At 41.6% G+C, this 22444-nt stretch overlaps 1 protein-coding gene across 1 annotated transcript in view; it reads left to right on the forward strand.

Annotated features, from left to right (window-relative positions):
* Window positions 1-3841: 3841 nt before the first annotated feature.
* LOC138619611 (potassium voltage-gated channel subfamily KQT member 4) overlaps window positions 3842-22444 on the forward strand; it is a 46639-nt gene continuing 28036 nt past the window's right edge. The window contains exon 1 of the mRNA XM_069696238.1: window positions 3842-4874. Coding sequence (XP_069552339.1) covers window positions 4573-4874 — 302 coding nt within the window. The 5' untranslated portion in view covers window positions 3842-4572. The remainder of the gene's footprint in view (window positions 4875-22444) is intronic.

A 22444-nucleotide genomic window follows, 5' to 3' on the forward strand; every position in this document is an offset into this window, starting at 1 on the left:
CATTATGACAAAGATACGTCATGGAGGCAGGATATTTTACAGTTTAATGAAAAAGTGACATCAGTGCAATGAATCAATGGACTTCACAGGGAATTTAATCATTTTAGATAACTACAGATTAAAGCCACTCAAATAGAACAATTTCTAAATGAACCCAAGCATCTTTTTTCTGCGATATATTCTGCATAGAAAAAAAATCAATCAGAAATACAAAATGAACATACAGATGCCGATACCAATGTATCTGAGAAAAATTGGTCTGGTTTGAAGAACTTCCCAAACTGTTTACACGTTATACTGCAAGTTATACCGCGTCCTCTGCTCTCAAACACACGCATTTTGTTATTTCATATTTGTTAAGTCAAATGTACTGTATACCTGCTGACATGGAGCTGGGAAGGTGGAGGCAGGAGTTCAGATGAATTCAGGGCTGTTGAGAAGTTTTGTGTTCATGACTCCCTCCTCCCTCCAACCACTCGTGCGAGACATCCAGGAAAACTTGTACTGCAGCAGCTGAGTGTGTTTTCTGCTCTGAGCATCTTTTAACTTCAACTACAGAATATACAAGACAAACCTGAGATTTTTAATGTGGCCTGTTATTCATAGTTTTGTACTCTGATCAATAAAGAGGTCCCACTTCATGCACTGAAGACTCCTCTTTTACCCCTCCACCCTTTGTGGACTAAAAGAAGTCAGTTTGTGATGTCAGTATGTTTAGAAAACCAGACAGCTTAATACGGTTTTTATTATTGTTCCGTGTGTCTGTTTGCTGAGTCTTTTTTTTATAGCTCAGGGTTGTTTTTGACTGACGGAAGTGAGGTAGTGTCTACACTGCAGTCCCTTCCTCCCTCTGAATGTATGTCAGTAAAATGCGGCATATTTTTATGTGGAGTCACATCTGTAAAGGCACTAAGAGTGGTGTGTTACAAAGGATCTTTTGACTAGTCATGAATGGCCACTGAGTGAAGTCTCTACACGTCCTGCTGTAATTTCCTGACTCAGTGACTGGGTGTTGTAGTTGACACTTCATATTGTTGAATAGCTGATTGTCAGATTGAGTACAAGAAAAGTGCCTCACGTCAGTGCGGACGTGATGGTTTAAGTATGTAGCTCGCTGGAGTTTTTTTGTTGTTGTTGTTGCTTCAAACACAGCACTGCTTGACAATGTCATTTCAACTCTCCGAAGACTTTAACCAGACTTGTCACAACAACATTAACCCAACACAACAGACACTATATCAACAAGTCATCTGCCCCCCGCCCCCTCCCGTCCACCTTTCCTCCTCCTCGTTCCTTGTTGCTCGGAGGTTTTCCATTGAGAAAGATGTGTGTTAAAGAGAAGGAAACGGATGAAAAGCAGAAGAGAAAAGAGATTAAATAAAGACAAACAAGAGTGCAGTCTGGGAAAGCCATTAAGTGGCGTAAATAAACGTCAGAGTGCGCAGCGGAAATAGAAGGTTGTTGGGGGTCGGCCGGAGCGAGTTTGCACGGCACTATGTGTAGAGCACAACTGCTGATGTGAGTATTTTTTAAGTTCCCATAGATTCCCTGAGTGGCTGTCGACTCCCGCAGCTCAACGGGCCCTGTGGCGCGTAAATGAATGCTCGGATTGAAGAGCGTGGTGGAAAAACAGCAGAGAGGGGAGAGGTGGGCACGAAGGGAGCACGGCAGCCACCTCCTAACACTGGGCCCCTGTAGTCTCTTCCTCACAGTCTGGTTTCGTACATTTGTGCCTTCAGCCATTCGTTCCACATTTTACAGTTTGACCGTGCCCAGCTGTTGTTTGTTGTCACGGGGCTGCCTTTAGCCGAGAGTCCACTCTGGACACTCTTCTCAGCTCCAAGTGTTGATTACTGGATAAAACTAACACTGAAGACGAGCACTGTAATAAAAAGAGGGCGTGTGTGTCTTTGCCACGGTGGAACTTTTTTTTTTTTAATCCCTGAGGGTACAAGCATCGCTGGCCTGTTTGTGAACACCTTTTTCCTTCGTAGCCGCCTGGCGTATTTTGGACTGCCGAGAGGCAGAGGAAGCCAGGCGAACAGAGAGAGGGTTGTAGTGGGGGATTTCAAGTACACGATCCTGTTGTGTTGATGTTTAGTTTGTGCATCATCCTTTCATAATGAGGTGGTTAGGCGCCACAAGACTCTGCTGTCAGATCATCCCAAATTAGACCCCTTGTCGTATATCTCTCTGTCCTTTACATCTACAGTCCTAAAAAAGCAGAAGTACCTTTATTTACAACCATGCGAGGTGGATTTCACCCATGCCAACTTGTCTTGAAGGCCCACTACTTTTTTTTGCCTTATAATTAAGACCTATAGTCCCTTCTAGGTTAAATCAATAAAGTTCATCATATCTTAAATGATTAGTCAGCTAATAGAAAAAACATCAACAACTTAATGTATGATGAAAATAAATATTGATTGCAGTCCTATGGTAGATTCAAATACTGTTTCCGATCAAAACAAACAAAAACGTAGCTATGCACCTTTAAAACACAAGACTCACTCGGAAAGTTTCAGCTCTCGGGCCGATTCGTCATATCACCCGTCACCAGTCTGCATTACCACGTTGCTGTAAAGTCTGCCTGTCAACAGTTGATTCACTTTTATAGCCAACAATGAGTCCATCAGGCTATATGCGAGTTGCTAAGTAAAGAGGTAAGCTCCTGGGAATAATGTCTAGATTTGTGACTTGTGAAAGACTCCAGCTGCATTCCTACACGTCAACCCGCAGATCTGCGTGTTCCACAATAACAACGCACATAGTTAGCGTGAGTAACCTGCCCCTGCTATTGTTACACTGTAAAACTAAAACAATGCTGAACACATGTTTAAGGTGGGGGGGTCAGGTTCTCTTGTTGATGTAGCAGTGAAATAAACAATTTATTCAAGCGTGACAATTATATATTTCACTTTAAATGTAATGTAAGTACATGCCAGAGATGTAAGTGATGGGGTACTGAAGAAAATAAACAGATTTGCACTTCTTTGTTTAAAAAAAAAAAAAAAAAAACCATTCCCGTGAAGACCTCGTTTCTTTTTCTGCTGGTGGATTTAACTCTAGGTTTACATTGCTGCTTGCTTTAGCTGAACACAGCTTTTAGCTTAAAGAAAACCCATCAGTGTGAGTTCTCTCCACATTTACTGATGTCACTTTTGGTGGTCAGATGACAGTGAAGCCAGCAGGATTTTGGGAACCACCTCACAATGCTTTCCTCTTGACGCCCTCCGACAGGTGATCCCTCCACAGGACTCACTGTGCTCCATAACCTTGTATTTGTGTCATAACCACAAACCACTGTGTGTCACAGTCATAGATTTAGAAAGGCTCTTGGAGGAGGCTGTCTCTGCTGTCCCAAACTATGTAGCCATGGATTCAAGCCTCCTCCCACAATAAACACAAGTGGCATTTTCATTTCAATGGAAACACAAAGGAAACTTTCACCGTTACTAGAACACTTTGTCATTAAAAAGCACATTTTGAAAGAGACCCAGTGCACTTTGACACTTAGAAACTACTCCATTAATAATTGTATAATAATTATGCATAAAGTTGCATAATCAACAGTTATACCAAACTTTGTAGCTCTGTCAGTGATCACTCCTTCCTAGAAAGCTTCATAAACAAGAAAACTCCTGCGCCTTCCCTCTCTCACTGTGCATCTCCTGCTCATAGCCACACATCCCGTGCGCCAACTACTTGCCGCTCGCCACAGCTTCTGTTTCTGCGCAACTGGAGAGGCGTTTCTCTCTTTTTTTCTTTTCTTTTAAAAAAAAAAATCTCTGTAAGCGCCAACAAACCAGATGCAAACATCGGCCGGCGTTTATTTCGGCCTTTTTGCGGAGTTTTAGAGTTGGCCGTCTGCGATTCTTGTCATCATACTGATGTTCTTTTACTTCTGCGCGCTCCACCCCGCCTGCCGGAGCGGAGGAGCGCTGGACCAGAGAGACGCGCGAGGAGGGGAGAGCGAGCTGATGTTAGCGACTGAGGCGAGGTTCAGTGTGCCAGTTGAAACTCTAGAAACAGCGAGGAGTAACTTAATGAAAGAGTTGTGGCTGCTTAATTTGGTTTAGATAACATGGATCCACTGCATGACTCCTGCCTTCGCTCGTTCCTTGTTTAGTAAAGTGTTTTTTTTTTTTTTTTTTTTACGAATAGACGCTACCCTTTCTGCAAAGTGATGGCAGGTTAGCGGCTTGCTTTCAGTTTTCGTGGACTTAGTGCATGTGTCATTACTTTTCTGCACCCCGCTGGTCACTTCTTACACCTGACTCTTAACAATGATCGCTGAAGGTCACGTTTCGGCGCGGCGCACTCGTCAAAGTATTGTGCATCTTGTCTTTTGCGACCGTGACTTGATTTACAGATAACTTTGAAATCTTAACCGATCAAACCGAGACTATAAGAAGTAGGGATGATATTTTAGCCTACTCGTGTGATTGAGAGGTTTTAGTCCACTGTAAAGCCGAGACAAACTGGACTATGACTTGGTCCAAACTTTGGCTCCTGCGGAAGATCCAGTGAAAAGTGTAAAATCATATGTAGTTTAATCGTGTCGGCCTGAAGATGTTAGGAACTCCGTCCAACAACGGCGGCATCAGGATGCTGGTTCCCCCGGGTCCGGACGACGACAGGCGGGTAGAGTTTGTGGCTCTCACCGCCGTCCACACGGAGAGAAGCGAGCCGTCCACACCGGAGCGCGGACACCCGTCTCACCGCACAGGTCTACTGGGCACCCCGTTACCCGGACCGCCGGGACCCCGGGCCAACCAGTCTGCTTCAAGCAAGCGCTACAGAAAGTTGCAAAACTGCCTGTACAACGTGCTTGAAAGACCAAGAGGATGGGCATTCATCTACCATGCATTCATGTAAGTGTATCATTGTTTTTTTTTATTGTGACTAAATTTAAACCTTCACACCTTTCTTTTCTAATAACTTAAAAAAAACAAAAAACTCTCACAGTTACAGAAAGAGTAAGACAATAACTTCCCAATCCAGGTTTTAGAGACTATGCCAGCAACTCTTTGATTCATTTTCCAATTAACCAAGCAGAGTTGCTTATGCAGCAATTAGCTTGGTCATATGCCATACATCATCCCAACATGGGGCCCACTGTTCAATTTCCCATTGTCTTTGTCCCATTAAATCATCAGGAGGACTTTGGGTATTAAATTGAATTTGTCCGAATCCACGGGGCAATTTTATGGAATCAAAGTCCTTTTGTAAACATTTTGATGCCTGCTGATAGTCGTACGCTTTAAACAAATTACTTTGCAGAAACTTTCTAAGTTGGAAACTGAGTTTGAGTAATAGAAGTGAGAGTGATGTACCCAAAATGTGATGAGAGTAAATTTAAAATAACAAAAGTGCCCTCATGTGAGGAGCTTAGAAGTGATACAAACTCAAACCAGATTTGCTTGTTGCGCCCTTTTTTCTCCACGGGGAAGTAAGAAGTCCTTCTGAAGCTAATAATTAATTAATGCAGAGTATCACCAGTGAAACACAGGCAATTAAATGTCAAATTAAAGCAACTCCTCTACTTCAGAAAGTATTCAGTCAGGGCTTTAAAGTACCTCTGTGCCATACGCTCCAAATGTATAGAACATGTAAACACTGGCCTCACAAGTATGAGCTCTGGTAGCGCTGCATGTTCCCCTCTAAAATCTTAGGACCAGTATGTGAAACACAAGACACTTATTTGATCGGGACATAAAACCAAACATGTGTTGAATTTGTGCCCATGTCAGCTTTAAATATCAGTTCTTCAATAACTGAAGTGGTGTGAATTGTAGGCCTAAATATTTCAAAGTCAGTTCACTTTATAAGTGAAGCGCAGGACAGTTTTGGACTAGCAGCTGTCTCCCAGCTGTGTGTCTACACCTGGCACATAGTGGACAAAGCGTTATGTGTGGTAGCTACTTGGACCGGGTCGTGCTTTCTGCGTTGTTGTTTAGACAAGTACGGCTGTCTGCCTGCCAGTGCCATCACGTGGCTATAACAGAGGGAAACCCCTCTGCAGGGTCATGGCTCTCATGTGTTCTCATCATATACAGTTAGTGTGAGCATGCCGGAAAACTCCAGTCTTACTTTGTCTTTCACCGGTTTCACTTCCCTCTAGTTGTTTCTGCCGTTTCTATTCCCTCGGAACTGCTAACATGTCTTTGCAGCCCTCAAAGGACTACATGTCATGTACTCCTTCCACCCGGTGTGTTTCTCATTAAGAACGTTGGCCTTTATATTGTAGTTGCTGGTGACATTCTCCCTGACATTACTGGGTGTTATAGTGGATAGCAACACTGCCGTTGTTGTTATTTCTCTGTCAGGGAGGCAGGGCAGGCACTTGGAGGTGCCCAGATCTTGTTTCAGATGCCTCATGCATGTAGCTAGGTCTGATTTTGAAAGTGAAACTGTGACGGTCCCTTTTTTATGTTGCCATCTTACCGGACTGCAAAATAAACCTGGGACTATAACTTAGGTTTTTCATGCTCTGTGACATGAAATACAGTCTTGGATGAATTCGTTGATAACCTTAACAGCTCATTGAAAATATTCCTAATTCCTCCTGAAAAGTGATTGAATTAAAAGCAGTTTAAAAAAAAAAAAAAATGTATACCTGCAGCCTGCAGCCTTTGGTATATCATTCTAACTCTTATTCTAAAAAAGAAATAATTTGGTTCCAGTGATATGTCAAACTAACTGTTTTCTGTAAGTATTTTCACATGTTTTAAATCTTGTAATCTGTCATTCAGCCTATTTAAATGGAAAAAAAAAATTGTCATTCTGCTGTTTGATATCATCGTGTGCACCGCTCTGAACATGGACCAGAGAAAGAAAAGCAAAGAGCTGTCTGAGGAGATCAGAGAGAAAATAATAGACAAGCATGTTAAAGGTAAAGGATGTAAGACCATCTCCAAGAAAGCTAATGTTGCTGTGACTACAGTTGCAAATATTAGTAATGAGTTTAAGGTTCATGGGACAGTAGTCAGACTGCCTGGATTCGGCTACAAGAGGTCTTTTGGTACATCAGTGTCTGATTGTGAGATGTGTCACTTGTTAAGCGCGGCCGGCTCCATGGAACACGACCCAGGAGGACAAAAAACAGATTGGAATTTGCTCAAATGCAAATTTGCCAAGCCTCAATGCTTCTGGTAGATCTTCCGTTTTAGAGCTGCTTTGCTGAATCTGTTACAGAGTGCCTTGAATCTGTGCATGGCACAATGAAGTGTCAAGACTATTGAGGCATTCTCGGGCGAAACGTGCTGCGCAGTGTCAGAAAGCTCTATCTCAGTCAGAGGTCATGGATCCAACACAATCGTGATCCAAAACACACAACTAAATCACATCACCCCAGAATAGCTAAGAACAAAACATTGGACTATTCTGAAGTGGCCATCTATGAGTCCTGATCTGAATTCTATCATACAAATAAAGAGCTGAAACATGCAGTCTGGAGAAGGCACCCTTCAAACCATAGGCAGACGGAGTTGTTTGCTTTGGAAGAGTGGACCAAACTACCTGTTGACAGGTGCAGAGGTAATTCATTTGTAGTGATTGCTTCTGAAGGTTGTGTAACAATATATTCGGTTGAGGGTCCCATCAATTTTATTATTTAAAATATTCTGTTGAATCAAATATCAAAAGCAAAGTGAGATTTTTTTTATAAATATTGACGGTTGCCGATTACTTTTGTCAGTTTCAAGTTATTTTAGGGAACATTGTGGGTTTTTAAAAAGAAAATTCTGGAAGGGCACCAAAAATGTGTGCACGACTCTGTGTTAGGTGCACATATGTCTACCTGAGTGCATCGTTCCCCTGATATTGTATCACACTCGGTGGTGCATTTGTTGTGATTAATTACGTGTTGCTCACCAGGCCGAGATTCGTACCATGTGTGAGGGAAATTCACTGTGCAATGAAGCTCAATTAAGGCCGCGCCGATCTGTTGTAATGAAATTGAGCCATATGCTGCTGTGTAGGGTGCTGTGCTAACTTCTCTTGATCCTTTAATTAGTCCTGCATAGTAACGGGGGACTCTGGAACAGATGTGTTGCCTCTAGAGGGCCTCTCGTTGTAAGTGTGTGTGTGGAAAACTCTATACACTCTAATGTGTCTCCACGGACATCCACTTCTGTCCCACTACAGCCTCAGCCCTGCTTACTTGTGTCACAGCTGCACATACGATTCTTCCTCATAGGGACAGATTTCTATCAGAGATAAAGGCTTTGAATAACTTTAACATCCTGCCTTCCAAACAGTTCACATGTTGTAAACGTCACACACACTCTCCTGCAAGTGAAACAGCTGTATGCTAATTCAGAGCTGGCACTAAGTCTCTCCTCTCCTCTCCTCTCCTCTCCTCTCCTCTCCTCTCCTCTCCTCTCCTCTCCTCTCCTCTCCTCTCCTCTCCTCTCCTCTCCTCTCCTCTCCTCTCCTCTCCTCTCCTCTCTTCCCCTAACCTCTCTTATTGTCTACTCTACAAAGAAAAGAAGGAGTGGTAAGAAGGCAGAAACTTGTTATAAGGGACAACAGCGTTCCCGGAAAGTTCTGTAAAAAACACCCAGCCTACGACGATTTCCTTTGCTCATAAACCCGATCGGTTGCTTAGACGACACGGCAAATTCTGGCTTTCCCGGAGATGGTGCGTGGACCATTTGAAAGGCGAAGTGCTGCTTGTCTTGTAATGGTCTCTTCACTCACGCGCAGTAAAAGCTCACGACCTCTTTGACAGCTTTGAATCCCGTCTCTTTGTTTCACCTGCTGTAAACCTGCTTTTCTGAGCTGGTTAAATCCATTTAAGTTTCTACACCAGCAGCCCAGTAAGAACGCCTGGGTTGTAAGAAAGTATGGCAGATCTACGTAATTTAGAAGTAAACCTCATTGTATTGAAATGATATTTAAACAGTATTTGTGCTTGTTTGGAGAATGTGTAAGAGCTGCAACTAATGATTATTATCCATTCTGAGTATTTTTTAACTGCTTTGTGTGTAAAAGGTGTTAAAATAATTTCCCATCACAATTTCTCAGAGGACAGGGAGACATTTACAAATGTCTTGTTTCTTTGACAAGTTATGTAAGAGCCATGTCAGACAAAAGATTCATGATGATCTTAAAGTTGCAACTGTTGGTAATTCGTCAGTCTGCAGCCGTCTCAAACCTACCAGTTTGCATCAAAGCAAGGAGACGAGACAATGTAACCTCTTCACTGCAACGGCGCTCCCTCCTTCCGCTTTGCATTTTTAGCGATGAAGCGGCAAAAAAAAAATTCAAATTAAATCGAATTAAAAGCAATAGAGGGTAAAGAATTTGGAGCCGTCTATGGGGATTATTCCGGGGGCTCATGGAAATTTCATGAATCTTCAGTCTGATCTTTTGGTCTGAACTGGACTTAGGTCAATAAATTAGTAACTTAATAAATAAGGTTAACCCTGATATAAAAAAACAGAAATCAATCCGAGTTAGGGTCAGGCTTTTAGGGTAAGGTTTCATAAAGGACATAAATGGCCTAACTGACTAATCCACTCACTTATTCACCTCTACTATCAGCCCTGTCATTCTGAGTGTGTCTTTATTCATCTGGGGTGTGAACTTGTGTTAAATTGCCCTCTGAGCTTGGCAGATGACCATCAACATTCAGAAGGATTGGTTTCAGTGGTTTGCCTGACCTTTGACTTCGCACCCATTTCCACCAGAGGCAGTGCCGCATACGGATCACGAGGCCATCTGTTTTGCCCATATTCATTTATCCTGGCTGGAGGTCTTTCACTGCCATTAAACACAGATGTAAAATTAGGCTACCAGGTTGCGAGCAGGTCATACTAGCAACTACTGCCAACTCTGTGGAAATCCAAGAAGACATCTTGTCTTTGGCTTCATACTCCGTTAGTCTGTGAATGTGCATTCCACTGGACTCCAGCCTGAATATACTCTGTGAGTGCATGAGGATGGACAGGAAAGGGAGTCAGGACTGAGCGGTGGCCAGCCACAGTGATTGATTGGTTGAAAGGAGGGTGAAAATATACTGGTCATGTATTATTGATGCCTTCAAGAGGAGGAACAGAGATGTGGAGCAAAATTACAACACAGAGGTTTTAGACTTGTGCCGTGTCATCAGTATGAGAGAAATGTCTTTACAAGTAGTTGTTAGCTCTGCGCTAACTCTCCTGACAGACTCATTGAGAGTTTAGCAGATTTTCTCTCCAGAATACCATGTCGCTGTCTGATCTCTGGCTCTGCTCAAATTAAAGGGCAACTTAGTGAATTTAACACATCAGTTTACTCTTTATGAGGACACAGCCGTTGGAAACAGTCGTATAATGTCCTCTGTGACTCTGAAGGAGCTTTGAAAATATCCCTGATAATGTCAAAGGGATATCAAATGTCATCATCAAATGTCATCATTGGTATCTCAGCTGTCATCTGCAGGACAACAAAATCTCCTCATAAGAATAGAAATAAAGTCAGTTTTATGATGATTAAGGTTAGAGATCCAGGCCATAGACTGTATTTAAAAGTGGATGTAGCTTCCGGGTCTGAAAAATGAAGCCAATGCCATGAGGGTTTGGTCCCAAAAAGGCTCTGGGTCCATAGACTCCCATTCAACTTCTCTAATGAAATACAAAGTCAATACATTTTTTTCCATTAGTCATTATGATGTCCTCCACTAATGTCACTCCTTCCTTATTTTTAGCAAGATGGCGACAGGTGAAATGTCGAACTAAACTAAACCAGTGAAAGCCTGATTTTTATCAACCGATCCTTCCACCCTGACTTCTCCCTTCACAGACTTCACCTGACTTCCTTCTCTACTTCCGCCATAATTACTGGAGCTGCTTGCCGGCTTTGTCTCTTGTAAAGATATAAAGTTATTTAATTATTTTTGCACTGCTTAAAGGACTAATCTCGACAATCATAGGTTACAAACTGAGAATGTGGCCAGTGAGAGAGAATCTAAAAAAAAAAAAAAAAAAACATTTTCAAGTTGCATTTAAGCATCAGATCAGGTGTTTACTGTGCTTAACAATACTAGTGATTAAAAGTCAGGACATGGACCTCTACTGGTTTGCCATTGGGTTTTAAATTTCTCTCTTGTGTGCCACCAACTTCATACAGTTGCAATGTCAAATCCCTGCAGTGCATTTTTAAGACGTCTTTCTACAAAACGGCACATTTGGAAGCAAAGAGTGCACTTTGGTGCTTTCAAATCTGTAACAGATTTTAATAATGCATTGTTAATGCTTTTAAAGACATGATCATTAGTTTGCCAAAGATCTGAAAACAGTAGCGTCTCAAATTTTCAAAAGTGAGCTTCTCCTGTCAAATTAATCTTGTGTGAGAATCTGTTCCCTTTAACCTTTTATGGCACAAGCACCGGTGATGGCGTCTGTTTAGGAAAGCTTGAGCATAAAGCCACATTATTTATAGATGTTGAGAGAGATACCAACAACAGGACTCACGGCCTAATGCTCGATATAACCTCTCCGCTGAAGAGGCTGAATGGCTACAGTTCATTCTTCACACATCTTCTCTGTGAGGAGTGCTGTACACAGAATGCGTCTTGCAGGCTTTTCATTAAAGGTGAATTGCCTTTCTGACATTATTAAACTCATTTAGCTCAGACAGCGTGTTGATTGAATGTGTTCTCTCTCTGTCGACTATTGCAGTTTTCCCTGCTTCTGAACCCAGTTTGAGCCAGCTAATCTACTTTCTCACCTGGGTCATGGAAACAGTCTGGTCGGCTTTTCCAGGTTTTCAACCACGCGACACAAAATCCACTAAAATCGCCACCCTCTGGCATCCTCCAAAATCCACTGACGCGTTTATTATTGGACGTTTTTTTTTTTTTTTTTAGATTTTTTTTTATTTTTTATTACTAGTCAGAAAATAGCTTTTTGTTTTGTTGTTTGCTTTTTTAGACCACACACAAATGTGTTTTTATTGATGACTAAGTACTAGAAGAGAGAAAGAAAGGTGGGGTAGAGAGGGAAGTGGCACCATAAAACGATGTGGGGAGAAAGCTACTCGGCACTTTGTGTGGGGTTTTTAACCTGCTCAGGACTGCAGATTGGATGCTTGTTGTTCAATTACCGCTGCTGTTTTTTTTTTTTTTTTTCTTTATCTGTTCACCTCAGCAGGTTGTGTAAATTCTGCTCCATTAAGAATATTTTACGGCCCAGATGCCTTTTCTGTGCTTTCACTCTCCCGCTCTCTCCTCCACCATTCCCTCCTTCCCTTTCCTCCTGAGTGGGAAAATCATGTCTCATTTGCTGTACTTCCCTTTCCAAATGACTTCCCCTCCCTCATGGCCTCGTCCCCTGTCTTCCTCTCAGTCCTTGTTGTCTGGTCAAGTCTCTTCTTAAAACCCCAAGAATTCAGGATGTGCTATAGTTAAATTGTGAAGGGTTAAATACAAGAATACATAGTTAGAAATTATTTGATTCGATGATAATTGTGTTTGTTTGTCCTTGTTATAGCCACTTTTCAGGCAAAAAAAATGCCAAACATGGTCCTGTTTCAGCTTCTGACATGCAATGATTGGCCTCTTTTTTTTTTTTTTTTTGTCGTATGATAGTAAATTAAATATTTGGGGCTTTTGGCCTGACAGGGAAATTATGATTTTCTGACATTTTATAATCAAATCATAATTTTATTGATAATAACCATTAGTCAAAATAATCATAATTTTGTAGACATTGAATTATCCCACACCCCCTAATCTACAAATCTATGCCTCTCTGCTTGTATTCCCTCTTGTTTAAAGTAGTTCGAGTAGAGATACCCCGACAGCTCGGCTCCGGTAACACTTCTCTGATAGACCATCTTTGGCATTTCCTTTAATTTGAGTGAAGGAGGAACTGAAATACAGTCGAGCTGCTAATGAGATTAAGGCCGGAGTAACTTGACTGAGTAGGAATTCAAAGATGATGATTTTGGCTGATTTGTGTTCTCAACATGTTGAAGACATGTTTTGTGGATAGACTAAAACTCTCAGTGCCGTTCAGTTATAGTTCTGAAATATGCGCCAAAGTCAGAACTTTAGAGAAGTACAACAAGAGTGAGAGAAAGAAACAGATTTATTTTCTCTTTTTCCAAAATAGAAACGTCTCAAATACTCACATTTCTGGGGAAATATTTTGCTTAATTTCCCAGATGACACTCACTGCACGTGGCTCTGTGTTATCCTTATTGTGTATTTTCATTTGTTTAAAGGTCTTGAGGTCCACCCCTTGTCCACCTGGCCTATGTGCACCACAGTCTGTCTGAATTTCTCACGTCATGTGTCCTCTTGATGTCTCTTTTGATGACCTGTCACATTCTGCAGCAACTGCTTTAACCTCCTTGGCTGCCCCGTGGCTTTATTTTTCCAGAGTGGCTCGCTACCAACTCACACCACAGTGTGACAGAGGACAAGCCGAAGAAGGCGGAAGGAGTAGGAGAGAGTTTGGTTTTGGTTGCAAAGGATGAATGATAATGATAATCCGATACTCTATCGATTTCTGTAGGAAAATTTCTTTTTGCTTATCCTCTACAACAGCAGAGATATAATGTCTTGCTCAAGGCCACGTCAGTAGGGTAGATGCTGGCTAATGGTGACTTGGATATAAAAGGTGGTTTCTTTAAGACAAGTGGGATAGAGAAAGATATATTTACGCACAGTATTTCCGAAAAACTGAGATAAAAATGTACAGAAAACATCCCTGTTTGAGAAAGATTATTGTTCATAGCTTGGTCGTCCTTCAAAGGAAGAAAAGGCTTGTCACAGGACAAGTGATTGTGTGTGTATAAAGGGAGAGATATGGAGAGGAGGATCAGGAAAGTCGAGGTTAGTTGCAGTATTAATTTCTCCTTTCGGGGCAAAATGTGTCTCCCCGGGGAGAGGACTGTCTGTCCTGGGATGGCCGACGGGGAATCAGGTTTCCCTCTAATATCCAGCCCCGCTCCTTCTACTCACTTTCAGCCAGGAACAGGACAAACACAAACACACACACACACACACACACACACACACACACACACACACACACACACACACACACACACACACACACACACACACACACACACACACACACACACACACACACACACACACACACACACATATACCATTATCGTCAGGGGGGCAAGCAAACTACTGTTGTTTATTTACTTGACAGGGCAGAACACGTAAAAATGCTGAAGGTGATTCAGTACACACACACACACACACACACACACACACACACACACACACACACACACACACACACACACACACACACACACACACACACACACACACACACACACACACACACACACACACACACACACACCTTGCACTAAACACAGTGATTTTATTTTATTCTCCTGCAGAAGATTGGCACCCCTTGATCTACAATGATCTGTTTTCCTGAAGTGGGCCAGGAATACTGTGGCATTTGGCTGCGAAGGGCTGAGGCTAATGCCAAGAGTTTATTTTGATTAGTCAAGACCCTCTAAACACTTCAGATCTGCTTTCACAGCCAGGAAAATCCAGAGACAGTGTCCCAGCTCCCATTGTCTGTATATATATATCTTAGTATTATGTCTCTCTATCTCTCAGCAATGTACTGTATGGCATCAGTAATTTCTGCAGAGGTTGTGAGTCTGCTCAAGTAGACATACTACAGGAGCTGCAAATACTGACAAATTGTTGTGTCATTTCATTGTAGCAATTATTCAAAACAAAATGCTGTAGGTGAGGGATTTTTTACTTATTTATTATCTGGGATTTTTGCCAATGTATCCCCCTGTGATCATACATTGTACAGAAACACACACTGAAAAGATGTCACAAGACTTTAGTAAATCAACTCTGACTTGTGTTTGAGCTTCCCTCTTTTTCACTGCAAAATTTCACCCAATACTTCTTTGTTCTCTTAGTTTTCTGTTGGAAATCTTTACTGTGCTGTCGCTGCTTTGGTTCTCACATTCCCTGCTTTGAATTGACGTTCCACTGGACAGATACAACTTTGCAAACCAGCTGTCACTGTCGGTAAAACAGGGCAATTGGTGAAAACAGACGGCGCTGTCGGTAAAATCTGACTCTGAAAATGTGTCACAAGCCATGGGAAAGCTTCTCTGTAACAATGTCTCCCGAAAAAGTTGATTCATATTGAATACACTTTTATTCATTTGTATAAAGAGGCAGTGAACTGTCCCCGGCTTGGGCACTATCCCAACTATCCCCTTCTGTACAGGAGCGATCCTGAGAGGCTAAGCATCTCAATGTGGGCACAAAGTTTTGACAGAAAGCATGCTGGATTCCAATGAATGAGGGCGGGCGGGTTGTACATGTTCATCAAGGTGTTCGCTGTGAGTCCGAGGGTTGAAGAGGGCTCAGGAAACAGGGTCTGTGTGTCGCCAGCAGCTGTGAAGACCATGAGGCAAGTAGAAAATAAATCAATAGCTTCAGCCATTATCTCTCAGCAGCACACTTAAGACCTGACCCTAATGGGGGGCTTCACCAGCACACCACCAATTATCAACAGATGCTGAATAATGTGGAAACTGACTCTGTAGCTAACAACTGATAAGAAATGAACATATTAGTTTGTACAAAATGTGGCATAGCCTGCTTCTTCTTATCTTATTCACTGCTTTAAATGTCAGAAACACTTTCATTCAAGGATAAGTGATGACAGATCAAAAGCTACAAGATGGAAATCTCAATGTTTTTTCAAAAGGCAAACTGCTTATCAGCTTGATGGGAGCCATTATGTTATTTTGATCATTTGCAGTGAGTTAGAGTAAGATCATATGGACAAAATCCTTGATTATGGTATATATTGTTTTATGTTGTCATAATACTGTACATTGAACATATAAAAAATAACCAGACACGTATGGGGGTTTGTTTCTCTGGCTGGTTCAGCAGATTAAGTACTTGGCACTTCAAAGTCATTGATTATGTTGATTCAGAAACGCAGTCCTTGTCATCAACTTGAACATTATGCATTATTGGCTCAAAGACAGAAAATAGAAAGAGAAAAATGCAAAAGCACCCATAGAACTGCAGTTACATCCAGTAACTTTATTTATTTAGTTCCTGTGCACCGGTTTCAACACAGCTCAGTATGAGAGTGGCGCATGCATTTTACTTCTCACTAAAAGTCGCGCTATGTCTATTTTTTTGCTCTCCTGTGTGTGTCTGTGTTTAATGAAGGGTGAGGCTACGCCTCACTCACACAGACATGCAGAGCAGAAGATAGACATAACATAACATCTGAAACTTTATGTGACTTGTAAAAAAGTGCAGTAAAAGCCTAAAATGAAGCTTTCAATGGACAAACTGACCTCAAACTGCTGAAAATCAGTATTAATATCAACATTTTTTAAAAGGCAACCTAACTGTATCTACTAAGCAGTAAGGATGCTAATGTTAGCAGCTTTACTGCTGATCAAACTATCAGTCCAACACATTGCTGAACCCCCGAACGCTACCCATCTGGAGGGGTGGGGGTGGGGTCTCTCTGCTACTTCTTTCTTTTCCCCAAAAATTTAACACAAACTTTGTTGTGTGGCCTCTGCTCAAGTTTCATGTCTGTGGTAAAAGTGCAGACGCAAACGTACTACTAGTCTTAAAAATGTGTTTATCTTCGGTACTGATGTTGATCAAGCGACGTAACTGGGAACTCAAGTTATAGCTTCAACCTGTTCTGCTGTCATTACTTTGCTGCAGCATGCACAACAGTCTCTGAAGGATATAGATAATTCAAGTCATTCAAAGTAAATGTGCATATTTAAATTGTATTTAAATTGTTGTGAATTGTTAAAAGCTTCAATATAATTATAAGCTTGAAATTTATATAGAAATTAAATGAGAAATAAAGAGAATTGGGTGTGGCCATTTTAAGATCAATAATGATGTACGTCCCTGCAGAGGTGGGCTGGTCTTATTGATGTAAGTGGGTCAAGTTTCAAAGCTACTTTAGATCAGACTGTGTTGTTCTGGCTGTTGGTATTAGATTTTACCTGCTGTTCACATGTTTTTGTAACTTTACCCCATCAGGCACGTGAGTGCTGTCAATAAACTGTAGTTTTCAGGATGAGGAGGCTGCATTACTGCGCAGGCATACCTGATGTGTATTCATGATTATTGAGACGCGCACGCACACACACACACACACACACACACACACACGCACACGCACACAGTTACTGTTTGGGGCAAATACTGTCCTTTCCATTTCTCTCATCTTCTTCATCCTCCTCTCTGCTCCATCTCTGTCTCCTGTCTGTCCATCCTGGGATAGCCCAGGTCTCTGTCTCTGTCCTATTGTCCCTGCCTGGCTGCACCCGCATGCATGGCCCAGCTTAAGTGTTGTTAAGATCATTTTAATTTATAATGGCAGTCACTATAAACATGTGAGGAAGCAGCACCATGGAGACGGAGCTCAAACAAAATCACAATGTAGGAGAGTATTTATAAGGTCAGCTTTGCCTGCAGAAAGCACTTTGCAATGTGTGCACACGTGTGTGTGCATGTGTGTCATTGCTTATGTGGCTGAATGTGCAAGCTGCCAGAAAGGATCTTGATTGGCGTTTGCACATTGGCAAGATCTATGTGCATTCATGCATATGTGTGTTTGTAGCGATTGTGTGTGCGTGTGTATAAAGCTATGTGTGTAAATGCCTGGCCAGTAGCATTGTGGGCAGAGCATAAACAATAATCAAATGTTAACGAGGAAGCCATAATTACGCAGGCTGCATGTCACTCTTGAGAGATTGTTTTTTCCTGCATCACACCCCCTCATACTCTAAATGTCTCTATCATAGCTTCAGTTCCTGTGTGGCAGTGCCTTTCTCAGTTCCTGTTGCTGTAATCTGCTTCTCTGCTCTCTTTCTGCTTCTTTCCTTTAGAACGTGTTGTTTTCTCTTCTTCTTCTTCTGTGCCTCTCCACACCTGTATTTGTTTCTTTTTCTTTCATGTTCTCACTCTCTCATTGTTGTGCACTACTTGAAGTGTTTTCTATGTCAACAGGTGGAGGAGGAAGGGAGGGAGGGGGAGACAAAGTTTGTCCAAAAACCAAAACACTGCGAATGCTGCTTCTGTTGCTGCTCTGCCTGCAGTTGCACTAATTTACTCCATTGATTGAACATAATGAATGGTTATTGATGATGAAAAGGTTTCAGTCAATTTCAAAACATGTTTTCCTGTAAAAAAAAAAAAAAAAAAAGTACAGGAATGTATTGTGGCCAAAATACAAATATAAACATAAACCTGCCACATTAAACTGTCTTTATTTTTCTATGTTATGATGTCATGCAGGAGTCTGGCCTCCCTTTGCACAAAACTAGGTGCTAATGCTGCACACACACACACACACACACACACACACACACACACACACACACACACACACACACACACACACACACACACACACACACACAGTAAATCTGTCCCTATGTGCTGTGTGTGTTTGTGTTTGTGCGTGTGCGTGTGCGTGTGTGGACCCTCTGGTCTCCTCCTGGCCCTGAGATTAAAGCAATGTCAGCAAGTGTGTGATGAGACCTCACAGACGATACCTCTCTCTTTTCCATTCTGGCTCTCCTTGTCGCGCTGTCTCTTGTCTATCCAATTCATTATTCAGCCACCTCTTTCTGTCTCTTGTCCACTATTTTTTCTCATTATCTATCTCTGTCTGACTGATACTAACTCCTTGTGGTCATTGCTACTTTTCCTCTTCACCCCACACCCCTCCTATTTCTATCTGAATACATATTACTGTACTATATCTGTTCTCTCTTGTTCAATCAATCATCTTGCCCGCCAGCTGCTAGACCTCTTGGGGTCCTGTGATGTCCAAGCAGTTTCCCAGAGTGAACATTACTGAGGGAAGTAGTAAAAATACATAGTGGAGCTGTGCAGTCAAACTACACAACCCAAAGTCTAACTACACTAAAACGGTAAATTTAATACAATTTATATAAAAATGATCTGCACTATAGTCTGTTTAAATACTTAACCATAAAGTAAAAAATATTTCCACATTAAACAGGAGCAGCAATTCCAGTGCAGCTTTGATCATAAAGAGGTTTGACAAAATCAACAAAAATAAATAGTTGAGGACAGTATCTGTATTCTGTGAACAGCTTTATTGACATTTAAAACTAAAAGACAAGGCGAGTTAGTGGTGGCAGAAATTTGGCATCCTGATTGTCCTGCCATACTCCTGACCATCTCTTTTTCAATTCACATTCGAATACAATGCTGATGTTTTCAGATTACACTGAGTAATCTACCTCAAATTTGAGTTTGCATGTGTTTACATTGGAGTGCTTTGCTGAATGGAATGTTGCAAGTTTTTTGACATCTGGAAAATGTGTTTGCTGTATTGAGGTTTTGTAGCTTCTCTGTTTGTGGACTCAGAGAGAAAATTATTCCAAGGATTTTGTTAAACCTCACTCAGTATAAGTGTGTGTTGCCTGAACAGAGAGAGGTTAACCCACTAAGACCTTGGCTATTTGTTAAAATTGTGATGCCAACATGAAAAATCTTGGGACACTTAGGAGAACTTCAAAAAACAATAAGTGTCCTTGTCCCCCCCCAAAAAAGTTAGTTTTACTTCTGCCTAAATAAATCTGTACATTAGAAATTATAACAACAATCAGTCAGTGACATTCTCTTTGTTAAATCTTCTCTAAATTAGCACAATAATGCTACACCCATTTTAGTCCCACTAGTCACATGCCATGTTATACAAACGTCTAAAAATGGCGCTTGATTGTATGTTATTATCAGATATAACCTGGTCCTGCTACAGGGACCTGCAGTGTGCCAAGAGAGAGACTGAAGAGACACCGAAGAGGAAGATCTAGGACGTCTGGTCAACAAGTGAGCAGGAGCAGGGAAGAGGTAGGGCGAGATTCAGTAAAGGGATGAATAATTCAGACAAGTGTTATCTCCCTGTGCTTAGCTGCCTTTCCCTTCTCTGGCATTCACCTAATTGGTTGTAATGAGAGGAGCAGGTGTGGCTAAGAGGCCTAAAAGTGGTCCACTCTGATCCTGGCTCTGCTTCAGCTTCACTAAAAAGAGGAGGAGGAGGAGAGGAAACAAGGAGAGGAGAAAGCAGAGGAGTTAAGGTGAGAGTGGGAAAGAAAGGAAAAAGGTCAAAATTCAATAGCATTAAGTAGAGAAGAACACTGGCACAATAAACATAATTTCTATGAAATTCAGATATTTTCAACATTTGAAGTGTGAAATAATCTGTCCACTGTAATAACTTGAAAACATGTTGAAGTTTCTGAGTTTTGTTTGAGTATCCAGTCAGGGTTTCAATTTTCTCTCCCCTCTTTTAAGTCTTTCTTTTAGTCTGTTTTTTTGTTTGTTATTTTCACGTCCTGCCCCTGTGTGTTTCCTTAGATCAATATCAACTGTTTCCACTTCACCATCAGGCCCTTGTATTTCAAACCACCTGCTTTCTTTTACGCTTTGGCAGTTTGTTGTTTCTGTTTTCATGTTGGTTATTGCTCCTGTTTCCAGTGAACATGGACTCTGCCTTCACCTGCTCATAATGTTATTATATCTGTCTAGTTTTGTTAATCTGGAACTGTTTGTTCCATCTTCCTGAGTTTGTTTTTTCTATTGTTGTACCCAGAATCCTTTGATATCATTATTCCCCTTTGGTTTAACCTCCTGCCCCCATTTGCGTCCTCCCTGTCTTTGAAATATGACAGTAACAAAAAGGAGGGACTCAGTATGTGGACAGAAAGTGTAACCTTAATGAGTGCTTCCCATTGGGTTTCATGTTTTTGTTAATTCATAGAGGGGGGGGGGAAATAACACTACACTGTTCATGAATGATGTATATATGAGCCAAAATCTAGACAAACAGAAGGCCAATTTTAGGCATTGAAAACATGCTTCCTGTGCTATATTCCTTTTGCAAACAAGGGTCAACCGCTTATAGAGTAATTTAGTTTTGCAGTTGATTTTAAAAACATGTGTAAGCAGATGAAACAGTACATGAGGACCAGTGCCCTTTATCCTACAAAAGGCACATCCTACGATAGCTGTGCTCTTTCACCCACTGTCTTGGATTGGGATGTTGCTTAATGTACAACAAGTGAGAAACAGAAAGCAGCCACTAAATGCTCAGTGTTTGCCAAGATGTTTGTGGCCAGTTCTACAACCCCGGAAGTGGTGATGGAAAATGGCAGAGCCACTGCAAATGTGTGTTATGTTTATGTGGAAGGTGGTGTCACTGGACGGTGATGTAAGCCTTTCTCACATGGCTCTCTGAACTTAAAATGACACAAGGACATGCAGACAAAGACACATTTAGTCTGACAGAAAATGATAGCAGTGTGACTGCAGTGCAGCCCCTCCACGTGATGCGACCTGAGCTCCAGTGTTTAACCTTATAGCAGCAGAGATAATGTTAGTGAACAGATAGCATGACAGGCTCTGGTTCCTCATCACACTTACAACCACTGCCTGTCTGTCCCGTACCAACTGAGGGATCACCAACAAAGAAGAAAATTCCGCCTTGGTGTCCTGGTGTTGCTGTCATGGTAACCAACTGACAACATAGTGGTTGTGCTGCTGAGACCGTTTTTTTAGGGATCTGCATTTCAGCAGGGTCACATTTACACAAGAAAGGAAAACCCAAACACATGACACGGAGGCAGGTTGTGTAGCAAATGCAGAATTTTTCATAACAGGAGTATGTGGAATTAGAAAAATTAAGCAGACAAACCAAACTATTCTCATCCCTGGGAGTCAAAAACTACAGTTTTGTCACACCCCACTGTCGTCTCAGAGATACACACAAGGTGCCTCAAGTTTAGCCACCAAAAACTATTTGATTAGCGTTAGGAAAAGATTAAGGTTTTCTGTAAAGGAAGTCATGTTACATAAGTAACATAATGTATGTTACGGAAGTTACTTTACCTACGTTACACAAGTTGAATAAAAAAAAAAAAAAAAAAAAAAAAGTTTTTTAATTTTGTTCTCATGGACTCAAACACCAGTCTTCCAGGTGCAAGGCCTCTGTTGTTCCATCCAACCACCCTTTACTTCCCACTAATGCAAACTTTGTCATTTTTTCTACTCTGCAACGTGACCTTGTTCTTCAACCCAGATTGTCCGGTGCCAACGCTAAAGAGCATCTTGTCTGTGTCTCGCCTACGCCAATGGCTTTTGCAAAACAGCAGTACTGAGGCATGGGGCAGAATGTTTTTGTTTTTATCTGCCTAGTTTGACCAAACCTATGACGTGTCCTTCATGTTGACCAATAGGATTGCAGAATGCTCTCTGGTTTCTCCCCCTACTTGTTCTCACTTTCTTTAATGTGAAATTAAAGTTGAGTTAACTTTTGTCCCCACAAGTCATGGAATTTATGTATTTTTTCACCTCACAGTGTGAATCTATTTAGGTGTTAATGATTGTGAGGCTGTTTGGTCAGGGCAAAGA

Source organism: Brachyistius frenatus, unplaced genomic scaffold, assembly GCF_029030835.1.
Source record: "Brachyistius frenatus isolate BFR_SWC_R1_liver_20210118 unplaced genomic scaffold, ASM2903083v1 Contig_2, whole genome shotgun sequence".
Classification (NCBI taxonomy): domain Eukaryota; kingdom Metazoa; phylum Chordata; class Actinopteri; family Embiotocidae; genus Brachyistius; species Brachyistius frenatus.